This window comes from Myxine glutinosa, chromosome 3 (assembly GCF_964187855.1).
Source record: "Myxine glutinosa chromosome 3, kmMyxGlut1.1, whole genome shotgun sequence".
Classification (NCBI taxonomy): domain Eukaryota; kingdom Metazoa; phylum Chordata; class Myxini; order Myxiniformes; family Myxinidae; genus Myxine; species Myxine glutinosa.
The window spans coordinates 190,878,999-190,905,160 of NC_136263.1; the positions used below are offsets into that span (position 1 = coordinate 190,878,999).

The 26,162-nt window shown below is 46.5% G+C and overlaps 1 protein-coding gene across 1 annotated transcript in view; it reads left to right on the top strand.

Moving 5' to 3' along the window:
- The first annotated feature begins 2,425 nt into the window (after window positions 1–2,425).
- LOC137422940 (uncharacterized) overlaps window positions 2,426–26,162 on the top strand; it is an 82,642-nt gene continuing 58,905 nt past the window's right edge. The window contains exon 1 of the mRNA XM_068109616.2: window positions 2,426–6,666. Coding sequence (XP_067965717.2) covers window positions 2,770–6,666 — 3,897 coding nt within the window. The 5' untranslated portion in view covers window positions 2,426–2,769. The remainder of the gene's footprint in view (window positions 6,667–26,162) is intronic.

Here is a 26,162-nt window from a genome sequence, read left to right on the forward strand (position 1 = left end):
CAAACCATTTCATGTAAATAGAGGGGGGGGATATAATTTTAGATATATATATAGTACGGGCATGCCCTAGTCCATCTATAATTCCAGTAATCTCTGTGTGTCTGTGTGTCTGTGTGTGTGTCTGTGTGTTTGTCTGTGACCGCTGTTTCTCGACAACCACGGGTCCGATATACTTGAAACTTGCCAGGTATATTGCTGGGGACCCGAGGATGTGCCTTTTCAAGGTTTCATATTAATCGGACAAGTAGTTACCGAGCTATGGCGATTTCTTTACCAAACTCCGCAAGCCGTTCGCTTTGGACCAAACCATTGCATGTAAATAGAGGGGGGGGATTGTCACCGTACTCGCAAGCCGTTCGCTTTGGACCAAACCATTTCATGTAAATAGAGGGGGGGGATTGTCACCGTACTCGCAAGCCGTTCGCTTTGGACCAAACCATTTCATGTAAATAGAGGGGGGGGATTGTCACCGTACTCGCAGGCCGTTCGCTTTGGACCAAACCATTTCATGTAAATAGAGGGGGGGGATATAATTTTAGATATATATATATAGTACGGGCATGCCCTAGTCTAGTCTATCTATAATTCCAGTAATCTCTGTGTGTGTGTGTGTCTGTGTGTGTGTATGCGACCGCTGTTTCTCGACAACTACCGGTCCGATATACTTGAAACTTGCCAGGTATATTGCTGGGGACCCGAGGATGTGCCTTTTCAAGGTTTTAAATTAATCGGACAAGTAGTTACCGAGCTATGGCGATTTCTTTACCAAACTCCGCAAGCCGTTCGCTTTGGACCAAACCATTCCATGTAAATAGAGGGGGGGGGGGGGGGATTGTCACCGTACTCGCAAGCCGTTCGCTTTGGACCAAACCATTTCATGTAAATAGAGGGGGGGGGGGATTGTCACCGTACTCGCAAGCCGTCCGCTTTGGCTTTGCGAATGGACCAAACCATTTCATGTAAATAGAGGGGGGGGGGGGGATATAATTTTAGATATATATATAGTACGGGCATGCCCTAGTAATTATAAATGACCACAATAAATTTGTGTAGAAATGGGATCACTGGGGAGATGGACAGGTGTGGTCCTTGCGGCTCACCTAGTGGGGAGATGGGCGGGTGTGATCCTTGCGGCTCACCTGGTGGGGAGATGCACAGGTGTGATCCTTGCGGCTCACCTGGTGGGGAGATGCACAGGTGTGATCCTTGCGGCTCACCTAGTGGGGAGATGGGCGGGTGTGATCCTTGCGGCTCACCTGGTGGGGAGATGGACAGGTGTGATTCTTGTGGCTCACCTAGTGGGGAGATGGGCGGGTGTGATCCTTGCGGCTCACCTGGTGGGGAGATGCACAGGTGTGATCCTTGCGGCTCACCTGGTGGGGAGATGGACAGGTGTGATTCTTGTGGCTCACCTAGTGGGGAGATGGGCGGGTGTGATCCTTGCGGCTCACCTGGTGGGGAGATGCACAGGTGTGATCCTTGCGGCTCACCTGGTGGGGAGATGGACAGGTGTGATTCTTGTGGCTCACCTAGTGGGGAGATGGGCGGGTGTGACCCTTGCGGCTCACCTGGTGGGGAGATGGACAGGTGTGATTCTTGTGGCTCACCGAGTGGGGAGATGGGCGGGTGTGATCCTTGCGGCTCACCTAGTGGGGAGATGGACAGGTGTGATTCTTGTGGCTCACCTGGTGGGGAGATGGACAGGTGTGATCCTTGCGGCTCACCTAGTGGGGAGATGGGCGGGTGTGATCCTTGCGGCTCACCTGGTGGGGAGATGCACAGGTGTGATCCTTGCGGCTCACCTGGTGGGGAGACGCACAGGTGTGATCCTTGCGGCTCACCTGGTGGGGAGATGGACAGGTGTGATTCTTGTGGCTCACCTGGTGGGGAGATGGACAGGTGTGATCCTTGTGGCTCACCTGGTGGAGAGATGGACAGGTGTGATTCTTGTGACTCACCTGTTTTTCACAGAGGCTTAAGAGGTCTGGGTCAAGGAGCGCTGGATTCGATTTAAATGCAAATCTGTGTTGTGCCATGAATGCGATGTGCAGACTTAAAAGTCATCCTTCGTTAATCTACAGGTGTTGGTCTTGTCGTTAATTTGTTCCCTCCACCTTCGTAAGTTTCCTTTTCCTTCCGTATATTTATTTGGCTGATAGCCACTCACTGAAATTATCATTTTGGAAGGTGTATACGCAGAGCGCTGTTCTCCCGAACACATTTCTTCGAGATGCGATTTGGCGGCGGCAGACGATCGTATAATTGCGAATACGAGCGACGGAATGTCATTTTAAAACAAATTGTACAGCACAGCAGAATAGTCGCTGCCATGCTCACTGAGGGAGGGATACAAAGTGGGCGGTTCTTGCTGTTTCCACGCCCCCTGTTCCTCCTCCTCCGACTCCTCCTACTCCGCCTCCCCGCCTCGTCCTGCCAAACCGGGTGTGTCGCGGAGCTTCACTCGCATTCTACGATTTCCTCTCCCTTGCCTTTTCTTTCTCCCCCTCCTCTCCTCTCTCCGTTTTATCTTTTGGGAATCTTCATTCAGAAGGCGACGTCGTTTCAAGTTGTTCTTCTTGATCTTTCTTTTAATTGCGATCTCATTCCTATATGCTTCCCTTCTTGCATCGATTCTTCCCAAACACCTTCCATCTCCATTACTTTACAACCTCATCGTCAACTCTCTTCATTTCTTGCACATCTCGCCCTCCTTTCTCTTAGTTCAAGCGCCTCCGGATCTTGCCCTCGGTCTCCTGCCGTAGCCCCACCATGGCGCATCCTTCATGGAAGCGCCAGACGTCGTACCGGGAGCAAGATCAGGACGAGCCCCGACGGTCTGGGATTCCCGCCTGGAAGCTCGAGGTGCTGGAACGCCGTCGCCGGAAGGCTGCGAGCATCGACGAGCCCGACGGTTCCGAAGCGCCGTCCCGCCATGGCTCGACGGTCACCGAGGAGGTCGTCCTCATGGAGAACATCGCGCTGGTCAAAGACAACCCGTTCGTTGTTCGGGAACGGCTCCAGTCGCACTCGGGTCCTGGCTCGAGACCTTTTTTGTCACGTGGTACTTCGCGCTCTACCCAAGACATCCTGTCGGTGTACAGCGGTATTCCCGGGGTCCGTACTATCTGCACCGATAACATCATCATTATCGAGTCAGAACCTGTGGTGCTCGATTCGTGGATTGTCAGTCAACGCGAGAGCCTTGGTGGGGGTGGGGGTTGGGGTGGTGGTGGCCGCCGTAGTCGCCGTGGACTGGGTGTCCGATCTCCACTGAGCAAGAGCGTCGAGGAGCTCAGCGAGGCCATTGGAAGCGGTTTCAGCCCCTCGGTGTTCGAGGAAGGCGATGGAGACCGTCATGAGGACGGTGTTCCTGAGGTGAATGTACATGGTCGGGTGAGCCGTCTGCTGTGCAAGTTCGACAACAAGCGGACGAGTGCACGGAACCGCAAAGCTCCACTACGCTCGGCCAGCATGGAGGACATCCTGTCGCAGTCCGCCGTCCATGCGTACAACGGGGTTCTGTGTGGTAACTCCGCGTCCGAGCGCGTCTCCTTGATGAGGAAAAGGCACTGCAGCTACGAGAGGCATGACGATGTGCATGAGAGGAGGAGAGGTGATTGCAATGAACCTGGCCTTCAGCGTGGTGGTATCGGTACATTAAATGGTCATGCTACTTCGGAGTCCTGCCGGAGTTGTGAGGAGCAGAACCGAGCGTACTGTGAAAAATCTCAAACGGTGAATACCTCTCGGAGCAGGTTCGAGGCTCTTGGAGTGTCAAAAGAAACGGATGGAACTCTTGGACCCGGACGACAATTGGCTGGGCCCTATAAACGTTCAGGCATCCACTCGTTCACTGTGAACCCAAACAGTACAGAACCTATTCTAGTGCGTGATGACCAAAGGCAAGACGTGCAGCATGGAGTGATGGATGATGTGGATCGAGAGCCAAATCAAGCGAAGGAGAGACAGAGACAAAGGCAAGAGAAGCAAGAAAGGCAAAATGAGTTTGGAAGAAAGTCGGAGAAGTTTGGATGGCTGGAGAGTCAAAATGATTGGCATGAGGAACAAGTGAGGGAGGAGGAGGATGAACCTCAGAGGAGGCAGGGGGACAGGCCAAAGGTGCTGGAGAGGCCAAAGGTGCTGGAGAGGCCAAAGGTGCTGGAGAGGCCAAGGGTGCCGGAGAGGCCGAAGGAGCTGGAGATGGAACGGGAGAGGCAGAAGGGGCTGGGGATGCAGAATGGGCTGGAGATGGAACGGGAGAGGCAGAATGGGCTGGAGATGGAACGGGAGAGGCAGAAGGGGCTGGAGATGGAACGGGAGAGGCAGAAGGGGTTGGAGATGGAACGGGAGAGGCAGAAGGGGCTGGAGATGGAACGGGAGAGGCAGAAGGGGCTGGAGATGGAACGGGAGAGGCAGAAGGGGCTGGAGATGGAACGGGAGAGGCAGAAGGGGCTGGAGATGGAACTGGAGAGGCATAAGGGGCTGGAGATGGAACTGGAGAGGCAGAATGGGCTGGAGATGGAACGAGAGAGGCAGAAGAGACTGGAGATGCAGAAGGGGCTGGAGATGGAACAGGAGAGGCAGAAGGGGCTGGAGATGGAACGGGAGAGGCAGAAGGGGCTGGAAATGGAACGGGAGAGGCAGAAGGGGCTGGAGATGGAACTGGAGAGGCATAAGGGGCTGGAGATGGAACTGGAGAGGCAGAATGGGCTGGAGATGGAACGAGAGAGGCAGAAGGGACTGGAGAGGCAGAAGGGACTGGAGATGCAGAAGGGGCTGGAGATGGAACGGGAGAGGCAGAAGGGGCTGGAAATGGAACGGGAGAGGCAGAAGGGGCTGGAGATGGAACGGGAGAGGCAGAAAGGGCAGGAGATGGAACGGGAGAGGCAGAAGGGGCTGGAGATGGAACGGGAAAGGCAGAAGGGGCTGGAAATGGAACAGGAGAGGCAGAAAGGACTGGAGACGGAACGGGAGAGGCAGAAGGAGCGGGCGATGGAACAAGAGAGGCAGAAGGGACTTGAGATTGAACGGGAGAGGCAGAAGGGGCTGGAGAGGGAACAAGAGAGGCAGAAGGGACTTGAGATTGAACGGGAGAGGCAGAAGGGGCTGGAGAGGGAACAGGAGAGGCAGGAGAGGGAACGGGAGAGGCAGAAGGGACTTGAGATTGAACGGGAGAGGCAGAAGGGGCTGGAGAGGGAACAGGAGAGGCAGGAGAGGGAACGGGAGAGGCAGAAGGAACTGCAGTTGGAGAGGGAACGGGAGAGGCAGAAGGGGCTGGAGATGGAACGGGAGAGGCAGAAGGGACTTGAGATTGAACGGGAGAGGCAGAAGGGGCTGGAGAGGGAACAGGAGAGGCAGAAGGCGCTAGAGAGGGAACGGGAGAGGCAGAAGGAGCTGGAGAGGCAGAAGGAGCTGGAGAGGCAGAAGGAGCTGGAGAGGCAGAAGGAGCTGGAGAGGCAGAAGGAGCTGGAGAGGCAGAATGAGCTGGAGAGGGAACGGGAGAGGCAGAAGGAGCTGGAGAGGCAGAAGGAGCTGGAGAGGGAACGGGAGAGGCAGAAGGAGCTGGAGATGGAACGGGAGAGGCAGAAGGATGTGGAGAGGGAATGGGAGAGGCAGAAAGAGCAGGAGAGGCGGAAAGAGAAAGATAGGGAACAGAAGAGACGTGAGGACCTGGAGAGAAATAGGTGTAAGGAGTTGGAAAGACAAGAGGAAGAGAAAAAAGAGCAAGTGAGAAACAATTTGCAGTGCAACTTGTCAAGGGGCTCACACGCAGCTGTTCACAATGGTCAAGTGCTGAAGCCTAAGTTTGGCGGCAATACACCCAAACTCATCGGCTTTGGAGAGAGAGCTAAGGTGCAAAAAAGTGATACCTTCGAGATTCGTCCTGCACCTGTTCCTGACCTGTCATCTATTGCACCTGATGATCAGCAAAGTAGATCACTTGCAATTCTTCGTGTCGAATCGAAAAATTCATTTACAGTTATTCCAAAGAGGAAGAGGACTCCACAGAGTGATGTTACGTATGGAAATGCTGAACAGTTGATTTACAAGTCTTCGAAAGTCGATAACTCTCAGAGTCCAAAGCATGGCAGGCCAGAAATGCATGCCAAGGAGTCTCTACACCTGCCGCAAAACCAGGAATCTCTGAGTGGCATCGCACGTGGTACTATTGGTGGAAGCAGTGTTCAGCTAGGAGTTTCTGATCAAGGTGTTGATGTTCATCAACCCAATATTCCAACCAAGAAAAGTGAGCAGGTGTCGCCTGCCGGGGTCCCCACAGTTTCGAACAAACCGATAGTTGAACAGCATGATTCTGGCAACGGAGAGGACAAAACCCTTGACAGTAAGCGGCTTCGGCCTGTAAACCTTTCATCGCATCTTGCCCCGGTTGCATCTTCAAGTCCTGATCTTTCGGAGAGCAGAATAAGCAGCACCCTGGCCCGGGCAGCCGTTGAAAAAGTATCTGGGAAAACGATAACGATCAAACCCCGTCGTGCGGCCGTGTCCGAGGATCAGACGTCCCCGCTGAACTCGCCGGCGGAGGAGCAGTCGCCGAAACCGAGGCCGACCAAACGTTTCCCTATGGCCGAGGAAATCCAGGTCATCGGGGGCTACCAGCAACTCGAGAGGTCGTGCTTATCTAAAGGTGGCAGCAAGATCAAAAATGTGAGTCATTCGGTCCGTTTCAAACTTGTTGACAGTTTTGACATTTGTTGCAATTGTTGAAACATTTGTCAAAAACCAGTGTTGGTGCTTCCAGTCGGGTTAAACACCTCGTCGTGAAATGATAGTTATTTCATTTATTTATTTGTATTTACACTGAAATGTCAGCTGACGGTCGAATTGACCTTCAATTCAATTATTACGTCACACAGTTGTTAAAATCTGTAATGCAGACCTCAATTCTTGATTTTAAAAAGCTGATGTTCGATCAACTTTTTAAGCCCATGAGGATGGGTACCATCACATCCATAGGTACCATCACTCTGTGGCGACCTCTTCCTCTTTGGAATAACTGCAAATTTTATTTTTCGATTCGACACGAAGAATTGCAAGCGATCTACTTTGCTGATCATCAGGTGCAACAGATGACAGGTCAGGAACAGGTGCAGGACGTATCTCGAAGGTATGCCACCTGTTATACACGGTGTGATAGCTTTGGGTAAAGAATCACAGTTGGTGTAGCTCTCTCCCCTAAAACAACTCCGACGTCCGGCGTGTTGAAATATACTCATCCTGGCTGTTATCCCTCAATTCTGCGGGGTAAACCCTCATGACGTAATTAGGTCAAGGGGCCACTGTTCAGCTGTTCTGGTTGTGGATTGGAGTATACTGGAAGCTCTTTCTTTAGCTGACCGGTATATCTTTTGGGGGGAGTGGGTTGACAGCTCGAGATCCTCTTAATTTCAAAGAAAATTTATCGATCCATGTTGTTTGGCACCTTTTAGGGCAGACAGGATGGCCGAGAGGTATGAACACTCGCCTCTAAGCCGTCTAGCCTGGGTTTGAATCCAGACCCAGCTATAAACTTGTCTTTGTTACCCGGTGTTTCACTTGCAGGGTGATTCATCCAAGTGTGTGCCGTCCCTCGGATGGACGTTAAACGGGCGTCCAGTCTTCCGGCATTAGTTGGCGAACATTAACGATCCCACAGTGTCCTTCGCGAAGAGTAGGCGAGCTATTGCTGGCACCACGAAGAAATTACAAATTTCTGGCCTGGCTACTTAGACGAGCGTCAAAGTTGTCCAGCCGGTTCATACAAGACTTGAGCCAAAACCCTCCACAGCCAACCCCACATGTGGGAATAATTGTGGCCATTAAAGAAGAAGAAGACGAAGAATATGCTTGGCACCTTTGCCCCCTCCATTAATGATTTAATTTGGATTTTTTTTGTTCTTGTTGAGAATTTTGAAGATCATCATAAACTATTCATACAAAATTCATTTCACGAAATATTAATGCATTGCACTTTCATAAGCTTTGACCTTTCATAAGCATCGACGTGATGATTAAAGTCTTATGATCATTTATTCCTTCTGATCAAAAAACCGTATTATTTTAACCCTCTTTTGCCCCTCCCCTTGTGAGACATCTACATATTACTAACTTGGAATCTGTGGATATTATTTGAACTCCTTCCTCCACCCGTATGTTCTCATTTCACTTATCTCTTCCACAACTCTTTTCACTTATTTTATCTTGCTCTTCTCTGTTTGTCATTATTGTTTAATCTTTTTCTCCATACAGCGTCTATGGCTCATGGAGGAGCTGCAACACAAATCACACACACACATGCAGACAAATACATGAGAAAACAAGAAAAAGAGCAATCGGAGATTGCAAACCCTCACCATGATGTATTTTCAGTGGTTTAAAAAAAAGGCTTTTGTGTTAAAACAAATATGGCGGCCGAACCACGTGACCAATGACGTCATCATTATTTTTTTCCTCAGGTAATTTGTTCCTAGATTATGCTCAAGAAATTTCATCTTGATTGGATGAAGTTTTGTACTTGTCAAATTATGACGTCATAATGGAGGCACCTATGACATCATCATTAACATATTTTATTCCCCATGGAGAGTTCTTTACAAGGAGCCATGTCTCAATATTTTCTGTTCAGTGCTTTTGGAGATATCGAGATGCAAAGTTTTTCGGTTTTTCCAAGATGGCGGCCGAACCACGTGACCTACGACGTCATAATTTATCATTAAAACATTCTACAGGTGGAGTTGCACCTATGGTGAAAATTTCCTGTCAATCGGACCAACGGTTGCAGAGAAAATCATATTTATTCTGTACAGACAGACAAACAAACAAACAGACAAACAAAGAAACAAACAGACAGACAAACAGACAGACAAACAAACAGACAAACAAACAGACAGACAGACAAACAAACAGACAGACAGACAAACAAACAGACAAACAGACAAACAAACAGACAAACAAGCAGACAGACAAACAGACAGACTCAAATGCAATACCCTCTCCTCTGGCGGGGGTAACTAGAAGTCGGAAGAGCGCATACCTCCACCAGGTGAACAGCTTAGTTTTGTATCCCACTAATAGGCCGGATCTGGATTCGGACCTGAACCAAAATTTAATCGGCTTATTCTTGTCACCCACTCAACTCGTCCACCAAGTTTTGTCCGAATCCGTTTCACGTTTTGAAATATGTTATGTATAATTTTTGGTCCTATTACTCAATGGTGAAGAATCACTTAAAATACATTTTTATGGCATCTGGTTCTTCACCAAAATCTAATCGATTCGTCCTCGTCACACACCTAACCTGTCCAACAAATTTTGTTTGAATCCGTCCGTAACTTTTTTGAGATTTGCTGCTCACAAAGGAACAGACGGACAAACGGGGCTGAATACATAACATCGGTCCACCTTCGTTGGCGGAGGTAGCCCACCGACACATTTACTTGAGGTAAACACAGTCAGAGACCTTGGCTTCGTAATGCAACTTGCAGGGACACCAGTTCCTGGCGACACTATGTTTGTGATGTCGCTTTTGGCTTTTGAGTCAGCAGGGTAACTACGAAGCCCCCCACGCCTCATTGGATGCCAACCCGTAGGCCTTGGGCGTGCTCTATCCTCTAACTGCCGAGTGTCAAGAAACGAAGCGGAGAGTACCATTTTTAGTGTCTGCTATGACTCAGCCAGCGTCGTGACTCAACCAACGACCACCCAGACTGAAAGCATATGGAGTCTCGTCAACACTTCACTCCTTTATCGTTCCTTTCCACTTTCGCCGACACAGTGTGGACACAATGTAGATTCCGCGAATGTTCACACTCCAAACTTCATGTGCGACTTTATTAGTGTTACTCCTGCGATAAAGGAGAAACTTTCTGGCATGAGATATAATTTGTGTTAAAAGTTAAGAACTTTATAATTTTTACTTCGGCTTTAAAAGTTTCGTTTTTCTTCGGTTCATTAATGCGTCCATCGAACATATTGTGAGATTTTGTCACAAATTGACAACCTCGTATTGTTTTGGGACATTTGTACCAATTGGCCTTCTTACGATTTTGAAATCTGACCGTGTATTTCTGTGTCCTTTTCATCCGAGTAAAGAGATTGAGTGACGGCCTTGGCCTGTTTGTCATTCTTGACAGCTGGTAGTTCATGATGGGATCCCAGGTTCAAATCCCATATGTTATGTTGACTACTCCATTGTCTAATAATGTCCACTGTAAGTAATGAAAAGCTACCCTCATGTGAACCACCTTTAGAGGCCATTTTTCCCTGCAGAGCAGGGGTTGGCCTTTTTCTGGCACCGTGATCCCCTTTTTGAAGCAATGTTTTATGGCCGGATGTTCTTCCTGCCGCCGACACTGTGAGTCGCCTTTTGCGACACACAGGGAATTACCAGTGAACTGGTGCTCAATTTGCCGACCTCGGAAGGATGACAGGCTGAGTTAACGTCCCCTGATGTTAATTCAGCGATCGACCGGGATTCGAACCCAGGATCCAAGGATCCCAAGCCAGCGCCTTAACCACTAAGCCAACACCAGGCTGCCCTCATGTCTCGTAATGTATTTCTTCGACATCATGATGCGTGTTCAAACTGCTCAAATATGTTTTTTGATCAATCCTGGTTTGCCATTGCCTTCAAAGAAGTAGTTGGGGCAGGATTGTGGGATTTGACAATTGTGCCGGCGATAGCTCGTCTACTCTTTGGGAAGGACACCCTGGGATATTTAACGTCCACCAAATCAATGCTGAGAGGCCCAGTTTAACGTACATCCGAGAGACGGCACACACATTCATGAATCGTCCTTTATAGCTCGGCCGAGATTCAAACCCACGTTAGACGGCTTGGAATCGAGTGTGCGTCTCTCTTGGCCATCCTTCCAGCCCCTAAGATCAATATAGTTAATAGATTATAAAACGATGAAAAAAAAAAAATCAAAAACTGAAAATTTGCTTTGGTGCAAATAGTCAATGGGATCACATATTGTAATCTCTTGCCATGAGTGTAAACTAGTTGTGTCTGGAGATATTCCCCTTTTCCTTGTGGTAGACATGTTGTCATTTGCTGAAGGTGGTGCCACTGTCATTACAGTTTGTGCAATCATTGGAGTGTTCTCTATTCTTTCATTGATTGTATTATATTATAAGTGTGTTTGTGTCTTTGGTTGTTATCTCCCATGTGCCGGTTTCAGAAGGTGGAACGAAGCCCTCTCGGGTCTCGAAGCGTGCACGCGTGTGTGTGTGTGTCTTCTATGCACTCCCTGAACTGCTGGACAGAATGAGTTGAAAACTGGTGGTTGTACTCAGGGTCTACATGGGAATGGTTTAGATGGTTGAAAAAAATAATAATGGTGGTGGGATGACTCCCGTTCTCACTATACGAATGTTCACCGTGGTGCTGTTCCCAGTTTCAGTGAGTATTCAAAGCCTCACTAAAATATCCATATTCTGGAAGAATTAACAAACAAGTTCTTTGTTGGTTTATGGAAACTAGTTTTGATGGCTTATTGTATTTATAAAGTTCCTCTCTTATTGGAAAATTTCAGCCATATTGAAAGGTGGAGGAATGTAACACTAAATGTAATGGCTAGTTTTGGTTTGCGGCGGACATTTTGAACGACGGGTTTTATCTACCAAAAGGTTGTTAAGGGTCTTAGAACCGTGAGAAGGAAAATTTTGTGTTTCAGAGCTGTTTCCTCCGATGAATTGTTAACACTCGAAACATCAGCTTTACATCAGCATCAGGTGTGCAGATGTCATGGCGGTTAACACACCCCTGTGTATCAATGCTTCAAACCGGTTTCTCGTCTCGTGTGAACTTTTGCCTCGACGTCAAGATCCAGATTCAATGTCAGTCATACGTCAGCGAAATGATCGATATGATATGTAGGTATTTATTAGCTCATTGTGATACCGAATAGGTGAATTATATATGGTTACTGCATTTTAAAAAAGCAAAAAAACATTCTGCCGTTTCCATGGCAACCGCACATTTTTAGCATCCTGTAATCACGTCATACAGCAACAAAAGAGGCTTTCAAATATTTCACCTTTTGAATATTTGAATTAATTATATGAAACGCTTCATATTTTTACTGCACTTTTTAAACCGGTGCGGTTTTTATCTCGCGACGATTGTATCTCTACTCAGTTTTTCAACATCGATCAATAATGACAAAAACACTGCAAGTTACCAACATCAAGATGACCAACTCGGGAACTCATAAAAATAATTGCATAATTAACTAGAATGGCACTCGGTAGAGAGCCAACATCCGCCAGGCTGAACATTTTATGGTTTCGATCCCATTGATGGGCCGGATCTGGATTTGGAACTGAACAAAAATTTTATCGGCTTCTTCTTGTCAGCTAACCAGGTTTTGTCACAGGTTGTCCACAACTTTTTGAAACATCATTCTATATATCATTTTTGGCCCTATTTTTGGCGAATGGTGAAGAATCACTTAAAAATTTAAAAATTGTTTCCGGATCCATATTCGGATCGACACCAAAATTTTAATCGATTCTTCCTTGTCGCATACCCATCCTCTCCAAAAAATGTTGTCCGAATCCGTGCACAACCTTTTGAGATATCCTGTTCACAAGCGGCCAAAAAACAGACAGACAGACAGACAGACAGACAGAGAAAACATAACCTCCATCCACCTTCAGTGGCGAAGGTAAAATTAGAGAGTTCATCGAACACTTTCCATGCACAGTCGTGAGAAAAAAAGGACTTGGGCGGATTTTGCAAGCAGTGAATTTGATTGGGTGATGTGACATAAAATGCTGAAATAGTTGTTCATTCTACTATTTAGTAGAATCTACTTTTACGAAGGCATCTACTTTGATATAGATTGTTCATTCTCAGATCTGTATCTATGTACCCCGACGAAGCTCTGCATTGTTCATTGTTCTCTCATTTGTTTTTTATTTATATTGTAGTTTTTGTGTGTTTAGATAGAGCTGCACAGCAAAGCACGAGGTGTAGTCAATCATGCTCTGCCGTACAAATGCTGTTTGAACAGTTTAGTTGGGGGTTGATGTTTCCATATGGCTGTTAATGGTGTTTCAAGTTTGATCACAAAGAAGCAGGAAGGCTTAGCCTGTCTGTTTAGCTTACCCGTCACTTTGCTAACAGATTTAACCAGAAGACAGCATCTCGTACTTCACAAACATATCACATGTCTGTCTCAATGATCTCAGTGAGGATGTAAAACTAAGTGAAACTAGAGCAATGTGACTGTGCCACCAATATGCCTCAGCGTAGCTCCTGCCCGTGACAATGGGTAGATGCCCTCGTTCACTGTCCTAAAAATAAACAAGTTTGGTTTAAATCCCTTCAGCTGTTTTGAAGTATCACATTTTTACCACAGGACAGGTTTCACATCGATCGGTGAAGCGTTTTCAGAGAAGGGATTTTTTTTTTTTAATATCGCCTTTCAAGACAATATGGCTGCCAAACCATGTGATTATATGACATCAAAAATGTACACTCTGAATATGTATGCGTAGGGGGATGGATCACGTTTGTGAAGTTTCATGTTAATCGGAAAAGGTTTGTTTTTCTATCCAAGATGGCTGCCAAACCACATGACCTGCGATGTCATAATTTTCAAACTGCATTTTTAAAGTTTTGCATCGATAGGGTAAGTGGTTTCAGAGATATCATTGTTTAATATTTTTCTTCAATCCAATTGGCTGCCAAACCATGTAACCTATGATGTCATAAATTTAATATTTCAAGACAAATGGGTCATTGATCATGTGCATGCAATTTCAGATGTTTGGGTTAAGACATTCGATTAAAACATTTATGGCTGGTATACCACTTCACGTGTTGGTAAGAAGTAATGTAACGTGTTGGTAAGAAGTAATATAACGTGTTGGTAAGAAGTAATGTAACGGGTTGGTAAGAAGTAATGTAACGTGTTGGTAAAAAGTAATGTAACGTGTTGGTAAGAAGTAATGTAACGTGTTGGTAAGAATTAATGTAACGTGTTTGTAATAATAAATGTAACGTGTTGGTAAGAAGTAATGTAACGTGTTGGTAAGAAGTAATGTAACGTGTTGGTAAGAAGTAATGTAACGTTTTGGGGTCTCGGTGGGTGTCGTAATGTAGGTACGATGTTTCAGAAATACCTCAATACAATTATGATTTTGAAATGCGATCGACACGGACCTTGCTCCAGAATCCGGAAGTGAGCAGATAACGGTTCGCTGGTTTGATAATATCTCAATATAACCATCATTTAACATTTTATGTTGATGTATCAATACCATAGTATTCATTTGTGATTAGACTGATGAATGATGCTGTTTGGAATGAAAATATAGAGATATTGAGTTTAAAGCAGAATGAGGAAATGACGTAAGGGTTTCTATCCGTGACATTCGCGGATTCCCCATTTGCAGTTTCACCATTTGCAGTTTCGCCATTGACTGGCTATAGCAACATTCAGACTGGGTACGTTTTTTGTCCGTCATTCACAAACCTGCTGTCAATGCCTTACGTTCGGCTGAAGGTGGCACAGTAATGTGGAATGTATTGAAAATAATTTAATCCTTCCATTATTTGCTAACTGGTATCCCCACCCAGGTCATACTATCCTCTTCAACTAAAGTATCAAACAAACCCAGCTATGCTGTTGTTAGACTTTCAGTCTTGTTTTCTCAAGACTGCATGGGGTAAGGTGTTCTATGGACTCTCTAGTTTTCTATTACTTTGAGAAGTATTACTATACCGGTGTGCAGAATTTTGTGCTCTTTCTCATCTGTTACTCTTTGTTGTAAAGAGTTCCTTCTGCCGTAGCGTTGGAAGCGCTACATTTGCATTGATGTTCCTATGGCTGCAACTTCTTCCATTGCAAAAGATAAGGCTTTTAAAACAGGCACTTGTATGATTAAATGGACACAAATTTTTGCTCCAAGGAAATCGATTATTAGCTTTCCAAATGGTAACATTGTTAGCTCACCTGGACTTTATGTGAACGAACGATGTCTGCAAGTCAGTCGGTCAGTCCAGTCAGTCAGTCAGTCAGTGAGTGAGTGAGTCCGTAAACACTTCAGTCATTATCGCTTGAACCAAACACGCGATTTTGATGAAACTTGACCACGATCTGCATATTTGATGCCCAATGAAGGTGTATTTACTGCATAAACGTCTGCGCTCATTAAAGGGGTCTACCGAGGGCAGGAGGGTGGGGAGGGGGGCGTGGGGGGGGAGGAGTTGAACCCCAAAATACACTACATGGCCAAAAGTTTGTGGACACCCGAACCATCACACCCGTATGTGCTCGTCGAACAACCCATTCCAAAATCATGGCCATTAATATGGAGTTGTCCCCCCTTTGCTGCTATACCAGCCTCCACTCTTCTGGGAAGGCTTTCCACTAGATGTTGGAACATTACTGTGGGGATTTGCTTCCATTCAGCCACCAGAGCATCAGTGAGGTCAGGCACTGATGATGGGCGATTAGGCCTGGCTAGCAGTCAGCGTTCCAATTCATCCCAAAGGTGTTCGATGGGGTTGAGGTCAGGGCTCTGTGCAGGTTGTTCTACACCGATCTCGACAAACCATTTCTGTATGGACCTCACTTTGTGCACGGGGGCATCGTCATGCTGAAACAGGACAGGACCTTCCCCAAACTTTTGCCACAAAGTTGGAAGCACACAATCGTCTAGAATGTCATTGTATGCTGTAGCGTTAATATTTCCCTTCACTGGAACTAAGGGGCCTAGCCCGAACCATGAAATACAGCTCCAGGCCATTATTCCTCCTCCACCAAACTTTACAGTTGGCTCTCTACATTTGGGCAGGTAGCGTTCTCCTGGCATCCGCCAAACCCAGATTCGTCCTTCGGACTGCCAGATGGTGAAGCGTGATTCATCAGTCCAGAGAACGCGTTTCCACTGCTCCAGAGTCCAATGGCGGCGAGCTTTACACCACTCCACCCGGCGCTTGGCATTGCGCATGGTGATCTTGGGCTTGTGTGCGGCTGCTCGACCATGGAAACCCATTTCATGAAGTTCCCGATGAACAGTTGTTCTGCCGACGTTGCTTCCAGAGGCAGTTTGGAACTCGGGAGTGAGTCTTGCAACCAGGAACAGACGATTTTCACTCGCTACGCGCTCAGCACTTGGCGGTCCCGTTCTGTGATCTTGTGTGGCCTACCACTTTGCGGCTGAGCTGTTGTTACTCCGACGTTTCCACTTCACAATAGCAGCACTTACAGTTGACTGGGGCAGCTCTAGCAGGGCAGAAATTTGCAGAACTGACTTGTTGGAAAGGTGGCATCCTATGACGGTGCCACATTGAAAGTCACTGAGCACTTCAGTATGGCCCATTCTACTGCCAATGTTTGTCTATGGAGATTGCATGGCTGTGTGCTTGATTATTTATATCTGTCAGCAATGGGTGATGCAGCAATTTATATCTGTCAGCTTTATCTGTCAGCAATGGGTCTGTCAGCAACCCCCCCCCCCACCCCCCGACTCCCACTCCCAAATAGGTATTTACTTTCGACTCTGTTCACATATTTCGCGGGTCATCCACACCTACCAGGCATTGCCTTTAGTTTTACTATTCTACGACAGCAGAAGCCCTTGGTGCAGACACACACACACAGACACACAGACACACAGACACACAGACACACAGACACACCGACACACATACACCTCCTTTTAGTAATAGGTTCCCAGTAATAATTGATGCCGTATCATGTATCTGTTAAACAGAGTGGACTGCCTGCTTGATTATTCATGTATAACTTAACTGCGCGCATTTTGTCACTCAATGACATGGCAGGCATACATTATTTATATTGATTAAAGCCTGGTGTAACAGCCTAATTAGACATAATGATACATGGATTATACATAAGCAAAGTTGCTTTTTGAAACGTCATTAACCTACAAGCATATAAAGTGAATTGTTGGGGTTCTGGGGGGAACTGCGGGTTTGTCGGTGCCAGCTGTGCATGTAGTTTACATTATTCTACACGTTTACACATTGCTTTAGAGTTTAGACCCTCTTCAGAGGGAATCTGAGAACACACCTTTATCAACAAGGCAGCATTTCCTTTCTTTACTCTGTTGTCTGAAAAGGGGCTCACCAGGTGGAGTTGAGGATTATGACGGGATTGTGCTTGCCATAAAGGTTTACACAATTTACTCATTAATGCATTCAATGTACAATGTGCGCTGAGTGGGTTCATCAAAAATGTAGTGGTCTGAGAGGGTCATTAACCAGTGTGGCAGCTACATTCAAATGTAAGGTGTGCACAGAGGAAATGTTGAGTTGGATCTTGGAGACGGCGTGAAGCTGGAAGGTGTGAAAACATTTTGCTACCTCGGAGACGTGCTGAATGGAGAAGGTGGATCAGACTCGGCAACGGTTGCTCGAGTGAGATATGAGATGGAAGAAGTTTCGGGACTGAGTGGCGTGCTGATGAGGAGGGGAGTGTCGTTGAAGCTGAAGGGAAAGGTGTATGCTGCATGTGTGAGAAGTGTTGTGATTTATGGGAGTGAGACATGGGTAATGAACGTGGAGCAGCAACGAAGGCTGGAAAGGGTGGAAATGCGAATGGTTCGGTGGATGTGCGGAGTGTCGTTGAGAGAGAGGAAGACAAATGATGAATTGCGAAAGATGATGGGAATAGAGCCTGTGATTGATGCTGTGACAAGGAACATGTTGAGATGGTTTGGTCATGTGGTGAGGAAGGATGAAAGTGACTGGTTGAGAAGAGTGATGGAAATGAATGTAGAAGGAAGTAGAGGACGGGGAAGACCGAGAAAGACTTGGCTAAAGACGGTGGAAGAAGAAATGCGGGCAAGGGGGTTAACAAGGGGAGATGTAGAAAATAGGGCAAAATGGAGAAGATTGTCATGGGGACCGCAAGGCTAACCCCCGCTCCAGCAGGGAAAATGGCCTTAAAATGCATGTTGTTGTATAAAGGTTTACTCAATTAACCCCTTGATGTTTTATACTTTTGTTAATTTGTGATTTTGTGTGGGATGTAAATGTTGAAGGACTGTGAAATCGGCGGACAGTAATTAGCACGTGGCCTTCCTTTTTATGACCCCATGCCCACGTGCAAGTCTGATGGGTTTTTTTTACCTGTCATTATCACATATCCAGCCAATCACCATGTAGACTTTCCAAAGAACGACACCCTTTCGCCCCTTCCTTGTGATTGTGCCCTGATATTTGTTGTAGCATTTTTGTTTTTTATTAATACGAGCATTGAACCCGTCGCCTTGCTGATGGTTGTTGAACAACATCACTTATTTAAGTTACACTACAGTTGTACAGTTTATGGACGGTCAGTATTTGCAAAAAAAAGTTATTACCCAGCAGTTACAACCCAGCGTTAATTTTAGTAAGACACACACTTATTCGTCAAAAACAATATTATGAATTTGTTTTACGTTCCCAGGGATCGGACTTTGCGTCTTTTTTTTTTTTTTTTCCAAGTTGCGAAATGCAATTCTCATCAAGTCCTGAATGATACACCTCCGTAAAGGCGTAGACCAGCACTAGACGTAACGCCATAATGTCGTCCTGCGAAAATGATGTGGCAGACAGAAGTCGGTGTTGTTGGTTGGTGTTGTTGTTGTTGGTGAAGGCGTCTGTTGGTGAAGTGGTGGTGAAGGTGTCTGAAGGTGTCTGTTGAAGGTGTTGTTGTTGTTGGTGAAGTCTGATCCACCATGTTGTTGTTGTTGGTGAAGTCTGATCCACCATGTTGTTGGTGAGGCCTGGTGTTGGCTTAGTGGTTAGGGTGCAGGCTTGGGATCCGAGGATCCTGGGTTCGAATCCCGGTCGATCGCTGAATTAACACCAGGGGGGTTGACTCAGCCTGTCATCCTTCCGAGGTCGGCTAATTGAGTACCAGCTTGCTGGGATGAATGATCCCGGTGTGTACCCTGGCTTAGAATAGATACACAATATCCCTGCGCATCGTAAGAGGCGACTAAGGGTTGGCGTCAGGAAGGGCATCCGGCCATAAAAACGTTGCCTCAAACAGGGAACCATGATTGTCATGGGGCCCGCAAGGCTAACCCCCGCTCTAGCGGGGAAAATGGCCTTAAAACGATCCATTCATTCATTCATTCATTCATTCATTCAGACAGAAGGACGGACAGATGGAGAAATCTGGATACTTTAATGTTCTGGACAGATTATTTGTTAATTTGGGCTTTATTTAAAATGAAATGAAATTAGAAAGTCTTTTATTCGTTGGTTGTTATCTCCATATGCTGGTTTCAGAAGGTGGACGGAGCCCTCCCATGTCTCTCTCTCTCTGTGTGTGTGTGTGTGTGTGTGTGTGTGTGTGTGTGTGTGTGTGTGTGTGTGTGTGTGTGTGTGTGTGTGTGTGTGTGTGAGAGAGAGATTTGTGTGTGTGTATGTGTGTGTGAGAGATTTGTGTGTGTGTGAGAGATTTGTGTGTGTGTGAGAGATTTGTGTGTGTGTGAGATTTGTGTGTGTGTGAGAGATTTGTGTGTGTGTGAGAGATTTGTGAGTGTGTGAGAGATTTGTGTGTGTGTGTGAGAGATTTGTGTGTGTGTGAGATTTGTGTGTGTGTGAGAGATTTGTGTGTGTGTGTGAGAGATTTGTGTGTGTGTGAGAGATTTGTGTGTGTGTGAGATTTGTGTGTGTGTGAGAGATTTGTGTGTGTGTGAGATTTGTGTGTGTGTGAGAGATTTGTGTGTGTGTGTGAGATTTGTGTGTGTGTGAGATTTGTGTATCTATTATATAAAAATAAATAAATAAATACTAACCCCAGCCCCTCTAAGGCTAATATTACCCCCCAACGCCCTTTCTAAAGCATGCACCTTATGGCTCTTGTGCCCCAATCTTCTTTTTTTTTAAATTCCATTATGGAAATGTGTGCAAATATTTGACGCCATTAACTGGGGTATCTCCTTAAGTTGTGTTCAAAGTCATCACTTGCTTGCAACTTCATGAGGTGGTAGGGTTGGGGGGTGGGGGGGGGAACCAGTAAATTGTTATGTAAACTTTAAAAATTGTTGGATTTACCTATAAATCTTAGATTAGAAATGGGAAACCATATGTTCTATGCCATATATGATGTGTAATCGTAGTTTGCAAACATAGGGGCAATACCCCTAGTGCTCACCTGGTAGAATAAACAGTAGACTGCACTGACTTAGGGTATTTTAAACCAATTTCAATGGTTGCTAGAAGACAGGGCAGCATGTGGAATCATGCAAACATAATCGTAAGACTTAAAACAAACAAACAAAAAATACCTATTTTGAGGGGCAACGCCCTTCCCTCCCCCCACCCTAACCCCATATACCTCCTCAGACCCCAATTTTTTTAATGCCTTGAACCAACTTTGGTACATCACGGGTGATGAAAGTTGTGGTCAAGTTGCATCGAAATTGCACGTGTAGTTTCAGAGGAAAAAGTAAATTCCTATTTTGGGGGGTCAAACCTGGTTCCACTTTGACCTCTGGTAGACCCCCTTAGACACCAATTTTTTTTTTTAATTCTGTGACCAAACTTTACACCAATTTTTTTTTTTAAATTCTGTGACCAAACTTTAGGCAAAACACTACAAATATAATTTGTGCCAAGTTTGGTCGTCACAATCCCTTCAGCGGTTTCGTTTACGGATGGACGGACGATGGACGGACTGACAACGCACCATCGCACAAGCTTCCCTGAACTTAGTTCCAGGTGAGCTAAAAACTACACCACTGCAGCAATGGTAAACCAGTCTTTATTTTATTTTGCTCTTTAATTTTTTTTTCTGCTCTTTCCAAGATCGAGCCTCATGAAAGAGCAAGTTGATTGAGTGTATGAACTGGGAAAGAATAGGCAAACAGCAGAAGGAATCAACAGAAGGAAACGCAGTAACCTGAAAGTAAGTTTAAGGCCGGGTCAGTGGGGTTAAAAAACGATTGGGGTCAGGATTTTGGATTACGTGAGATGGCGTTGCATTGACTGCTTGAAGCCCTGGAAGGAAGCATGAGATGGAACAACCTCTGGACAGTGGTTCCACAGACTAGAGGAAAGAGGGACAGAAGGGTTGAGGTGTGCTGGAGCTAGATTTGGATTTTCCACGTTGGATTTTGTGTGTGTGTGTGTGTGTGTGTGTGTGTGTGTGTGTGTGTGTGTGTGTGTGTGTGTGTGTGTGTGTGTGTGTGTGTGTGTGTGTGTGTGTGTGTGTGTGTGTGTGTGTGTGTGAGTGTGATAGAGAGAGAGAGAGAAGAGAGAAGAGAAGAGAGAGAGAAAGAAAGAGAGAAAGAAAAAGAGAAAGAAAAAAAAAAGAAAGGGGAAAAGAAAAAAGAGAATATGAATGAATGATCGTTTTAAGGCCATTTTCCTCGCTAGAGCGGGGGTTAGCCTTGCGGGCCCCATGACAATCATGGTTCCCTGTTTGTGGCAATGTTTTTATGGCCGGATGCCCTTCCTGACGCCAACCCTTGGTCGCCTCTTACAATGCGCAGGGATACGGTGTACCTATTCTAAACCGGGGTACACACCGTGATCATTCATCCCAGCAAGCCGACCTCAGAAGGATGACAGGCTGAGTCAACCCCCCTGGCGTTAATTCAGCGATCGACCGGGATTCGAACCCAGGATCCTAGGATCCCAAGCCGGCACCCTAACCGCTAAGCCAAAAAGAAAAAGAGAGAGAGAAAAAGAGCAAGACCAGAGGCGAGGCAGTAAAAACAGGCCACCAACCTGTCTGCATTTTGAGGTGTGCAATCCTCGGTTTAATTTGAACTCTCTGTTTACCTTTCTTACACAAACAACATTTTTACATGCAGCTTCCCTGATACCAATTTCTGCCTACTTTCCTTCTTGCTATCTGCTATTTTAATTCTTTGCACTTTGCCATAGTTTCATTTGAATTGCTTGAATGTGCAGATAATTACCTCTGCCACCAAAGGTGGACAGATGTTGTTTTCACTACTGTCAGTTTATCTGTCTGTCTGCGAGTAGTTTGTCTGTGAGCAGGATATCTCAAAAGGTTATGGACGGATTTTGACAAAATTTAATGGACAGGTTGGATGTGTGACAAGGACGAATCAATTCGACTTTGGTGAAGATCTGGATACGACAATTTTTAGCCCACCTGGAACGAAGTTCAGGTCAGCTTATGCGATGGTGCGTTGTCCGTCAGTCCGTAAACACTTGAAGCTTCTCTGAAACTGCTGATGGGATTGCGACCAAATTTGGCACAAATTATATTTGTTATGTTGTGGCTAAAGTTTGTTCACGGCATTAAAAAAAATCGGTGTCTAAGGGGGTTTACCGGGGTCAAAGTGCATCCAGGTTTGACCCCACCCTCCCCCCACCAAAATAGGAATTTGCTTTTTTCTGTGAAACTACACACACTATTTCGATGAAACTTTACCACAACCTTCATCACCTGTGATGTACCAAAGTGTATTCACGGCATTAAAAAAAACTGCGCCTTTGGGGGTCTATGGGGGGAGAGGGGGGTTGCACCCCAAAATAGGTATTTGCTTTCTTCTCTGAAACTACACACACGATTTCGATGAAACCTGACCACAACCTTCACCACCCGTGATGTACCAAAGTATATTCACAGCATTAAAAAAAATCTGCCCCTTACGGGGTCTAAGGGGGGGGGGCAGTTGCACCCCAAACTAGGTATTTGCTTTCTACTCAGAAACTACACGCACAGTTTCGATGAAACTTGACCACAACCTTCACCACCCGTGATGTACCAAAGTATATTCACAGCATTAAAAAAAATCTGCCCCTTACGGGGTCTAAGGGGGGGGGGGGGGGGGGGCAGTTGCACCCCAAACTAGGTATTTGCTTTCTACTCAGAAACTACACGCACAGTTTCAATGAAATTTCACCACAACCTTAATCACCCATGATGTACCAATGTTTGTTCAGGGCATTTGAAAAATTGGGGTCTTAGGAGGTATATGGGGTTGGGGGAGGTGGGTTGTCCACCCCAAAATAGGTATTTTTTTTGTTTGTTTCAAGTCTTATGATTATGTTGGTATGATTGTACATTCTGTCCTGTCTTCTAGCAACAATTGAAATTGTTTTAAAATACTGTGATACTGTTTAAAATACTTTTAGTCAGTGTAGTATACTACTTTGTTCTACCAGGTGAGCGCCCAGGGGTATTGCCCCTATTTTCTTTTTCCAAAAAGCATGGGGATAATAACTACATGGACACTTGCCAGTTTGAAGCTGGGATCTTCAGATCTTCCGTTTGTTTTTATTTCAAAAATTCCGCCTATCAGAGTACCGGTATACAGTATCTCTTCCTTATAAAGTACCTGAATGGGTTTCTTAACTCATGAAATTTGCTTCTGACATCAGAACTTCTTGTGGCAGGTGCATACGCCTTCATTGTCCATGACGACTGCGGCTTTTGCACCTACACCAGGACGAGTCTTCCATGTTTATTGATTTTTTTCCGTTACGGTTTCACGGTCTTTTGGAATCTGCAGATATAGTGGTATTTTAGCAGGAACTTCATCTTAAAGTGCATCAAATGGAAATCGCTGAATTGGCTCCATAGTCGTTTATTTACAGAAATGACACGATGGTGAACCTTAGAAACAAAGAAAACACATTTATGCAGTCGCAAGAACGAGTGTTGCTTTTCTGCAGCATCATGTGCAATTTGCGTTCCTCTTCATCACAGTACTGTTTATACTCAGCAACTTGAGGCGTGCAATTGTTTCGATCAAAGGGCAAAAATAAGGATGTCTTATGTTTTCAAGGGCCTTGATCCTTCAAAAGGATGTAGTCAAGGGCCTCAAGTGAATGCACCTATCGGTTTTCCTTTGTTCACTAAGCGCCCAGGTCCCCTTAAACCGGTGTGATATAATCTTATTGAGAGGAACAATCTTTGATATTAATTTCGATAAACCAATTGCAAAAAAAAAAAAGAAGTATGCAAGGGTTTATGATTTTATTTCTTTCTGTGAAAATTATCTGAAAGAGTAACTCTTATCCATGCAGCAGATTTAACTTGAACTAGAGTAAAAGCGTGCACTGGAATAAACCTGGTTTCAGTGTGGTATAATAGTGGTGGTATATGAATGGTGCTTGTTTGGTCGTTTCATTCCTATGTGGTATAATAGTGGTGGTATATGAATGGTACTTGTTTGGTCGTTTCATTCTGATGTGGTATAATAGTGGTGGTATATGAATGGCACTTGTTTGGTCGTTTCATTCTGATGTGGTATAATAGTGGTGGTATATGAATGGTACTTGTTTGGTCGTTTCATTCTGATGTGGTATAATAGTGTTGGTATATGAATGGTACTTGTTTGGTTGTTTAATTCCTATGTGGTAAAATAGTGGTGGTATATCAATGGTACTTGTTTGGTTGTTTATTTCCTATGTGGTATAATAGCGTTGGTATATAAATGGTACTTGTTTGGTTGTTTAATTCCTATGTGGTATAATAGTGGTGGTATATAAATGGTACTTGTTTGGTTGCTTCATTCCTATGTGGTATAATAGTGTTGGTATATGAATGGTACTTGTTTGGTCGTTTCATTCCTATGTGGTATAATAGTGTTGGTATATGAATGGTACTTGTTTGGTCGTTTCATTCCTATATGGTATAATAGTGGTGGTATATGAATGGTACTTGTTTGGTTGCTTCATTCCTATGTGGTGTAATAGTGGTGGTATATGAATGATACTTGTTTGGGTGTTTTATTCCTATGTGGTATAATCGTGTCTTTTGGGCCTTCTGGGTACTTTAGTTTAAGTATTTAATGTTGTAATTGTGGGTGGCATCGTCAGCTGTCCAACCAATGGGTGAAGAGCAGACATACATAAAATCACAAACACTTGCTCCATTATATAATATTGAAGGAGCTCGGGCTCCCACGTCGATCGGAAGAATGGACGCGACAAAAAGCTGGAATTCGTCCGAGTTGCTTTATTCAAACAAAACACTCAGGTACTCTGAAAAGCCCGTTTATCGGGCAGCAATATATATACACACATTATCCCGGAGCGTTTGCCCAGGAAAGGCGAGAGGGGGCGTGGCCGAGCGTCCTGGCTGCGGCCTGGCAAGTTGAGGGCGAGCCTGCCCGGGCGTCCTGGACGAGCCCGGCATGGTGATCGCTCCGCGTCCTTGATAGGTGCAAGGCGATTGTGAAAACCCAGCGGTAGCCGCTACACACGTCCCCCCAGAATCGACTTGCACCGGCAGGGTCATTTTGAGGGGGGTCCTGATGACCCGGCTGAAGCGACCCCTGGCGGGTCGTGGGGGGGGGGGGGGGGTCCGGTGTGGTAGTGGGGGGGGGGGCACCGTGGACGGGGGGCGGCCTCGTCGCGGCGGAAGGGCCATCCGTGGTGGTTGGTCGACGTCCACGTGCGCCGGCTTGAGGCGGTCCACCGCAATCCGGTCCGACCTGCCGCCGATGTCGATGACGAACGACTTGTTGTCCCGTCGCAGGACCCGGAAGGGCCCGTCGTACGGCGGCCGGAGTGGCCCCCGATGTGCGTCGTGACGCACAAAAACATACTCCGCTGTGCGAAGTGCTGGGGGGACGTAGGACTGGGGGTCACCGTGGTGGGATGTTGGCACGGGGGCAAACCGTTGGGCGGCCTCCTGCAGGTCCGAGCGCTGGTGAGCTGCGGACCAGGGACTGGTAGCGTCGGGCACGAATTCGCCCGGGACGCGTAGCGCCTGGCCGTAGACAAGCTCGGCGGTGGATGCCTGGAGGTCCTCCTTGGGGGCCGTGCGGAGGCCCTAAAAGGACCCACGGCAGCCGGTCGGCCCAACCGCCGTCTTGAAGGCCGGCCATGAGCGCGGCCTTCATGGAGCGGTGGAATCGCTCGCACAACCCGTTTGCTTGGGGGTGGTAGGCCGTAGTACGGTGGAGCTTGACCTCCAGGTTGCGGGCGACCGCGACCCACAGCTCGGAGGTGAACTGTGGTTCGCGGTCTGGCGAGATGTCCGCCGGTGCGCCGAAGCGGGCGACCCAGGTGGCGATGAAAGCCTGCGCCACGTCGGCGGTGGTGGTGGAGACGAGGGGAACGGCCTCCGGCCACCTGGTGGTCCTGTCCACCATGGTGAGCAGGTGTGTGAACCCCCGTGACGGGGGGGAGGGGGCCCACCAGATCCACGTTGACGTGGTCGAAACGTCGTTCGGGCACGGTGAAAGGTGCCAGCGGG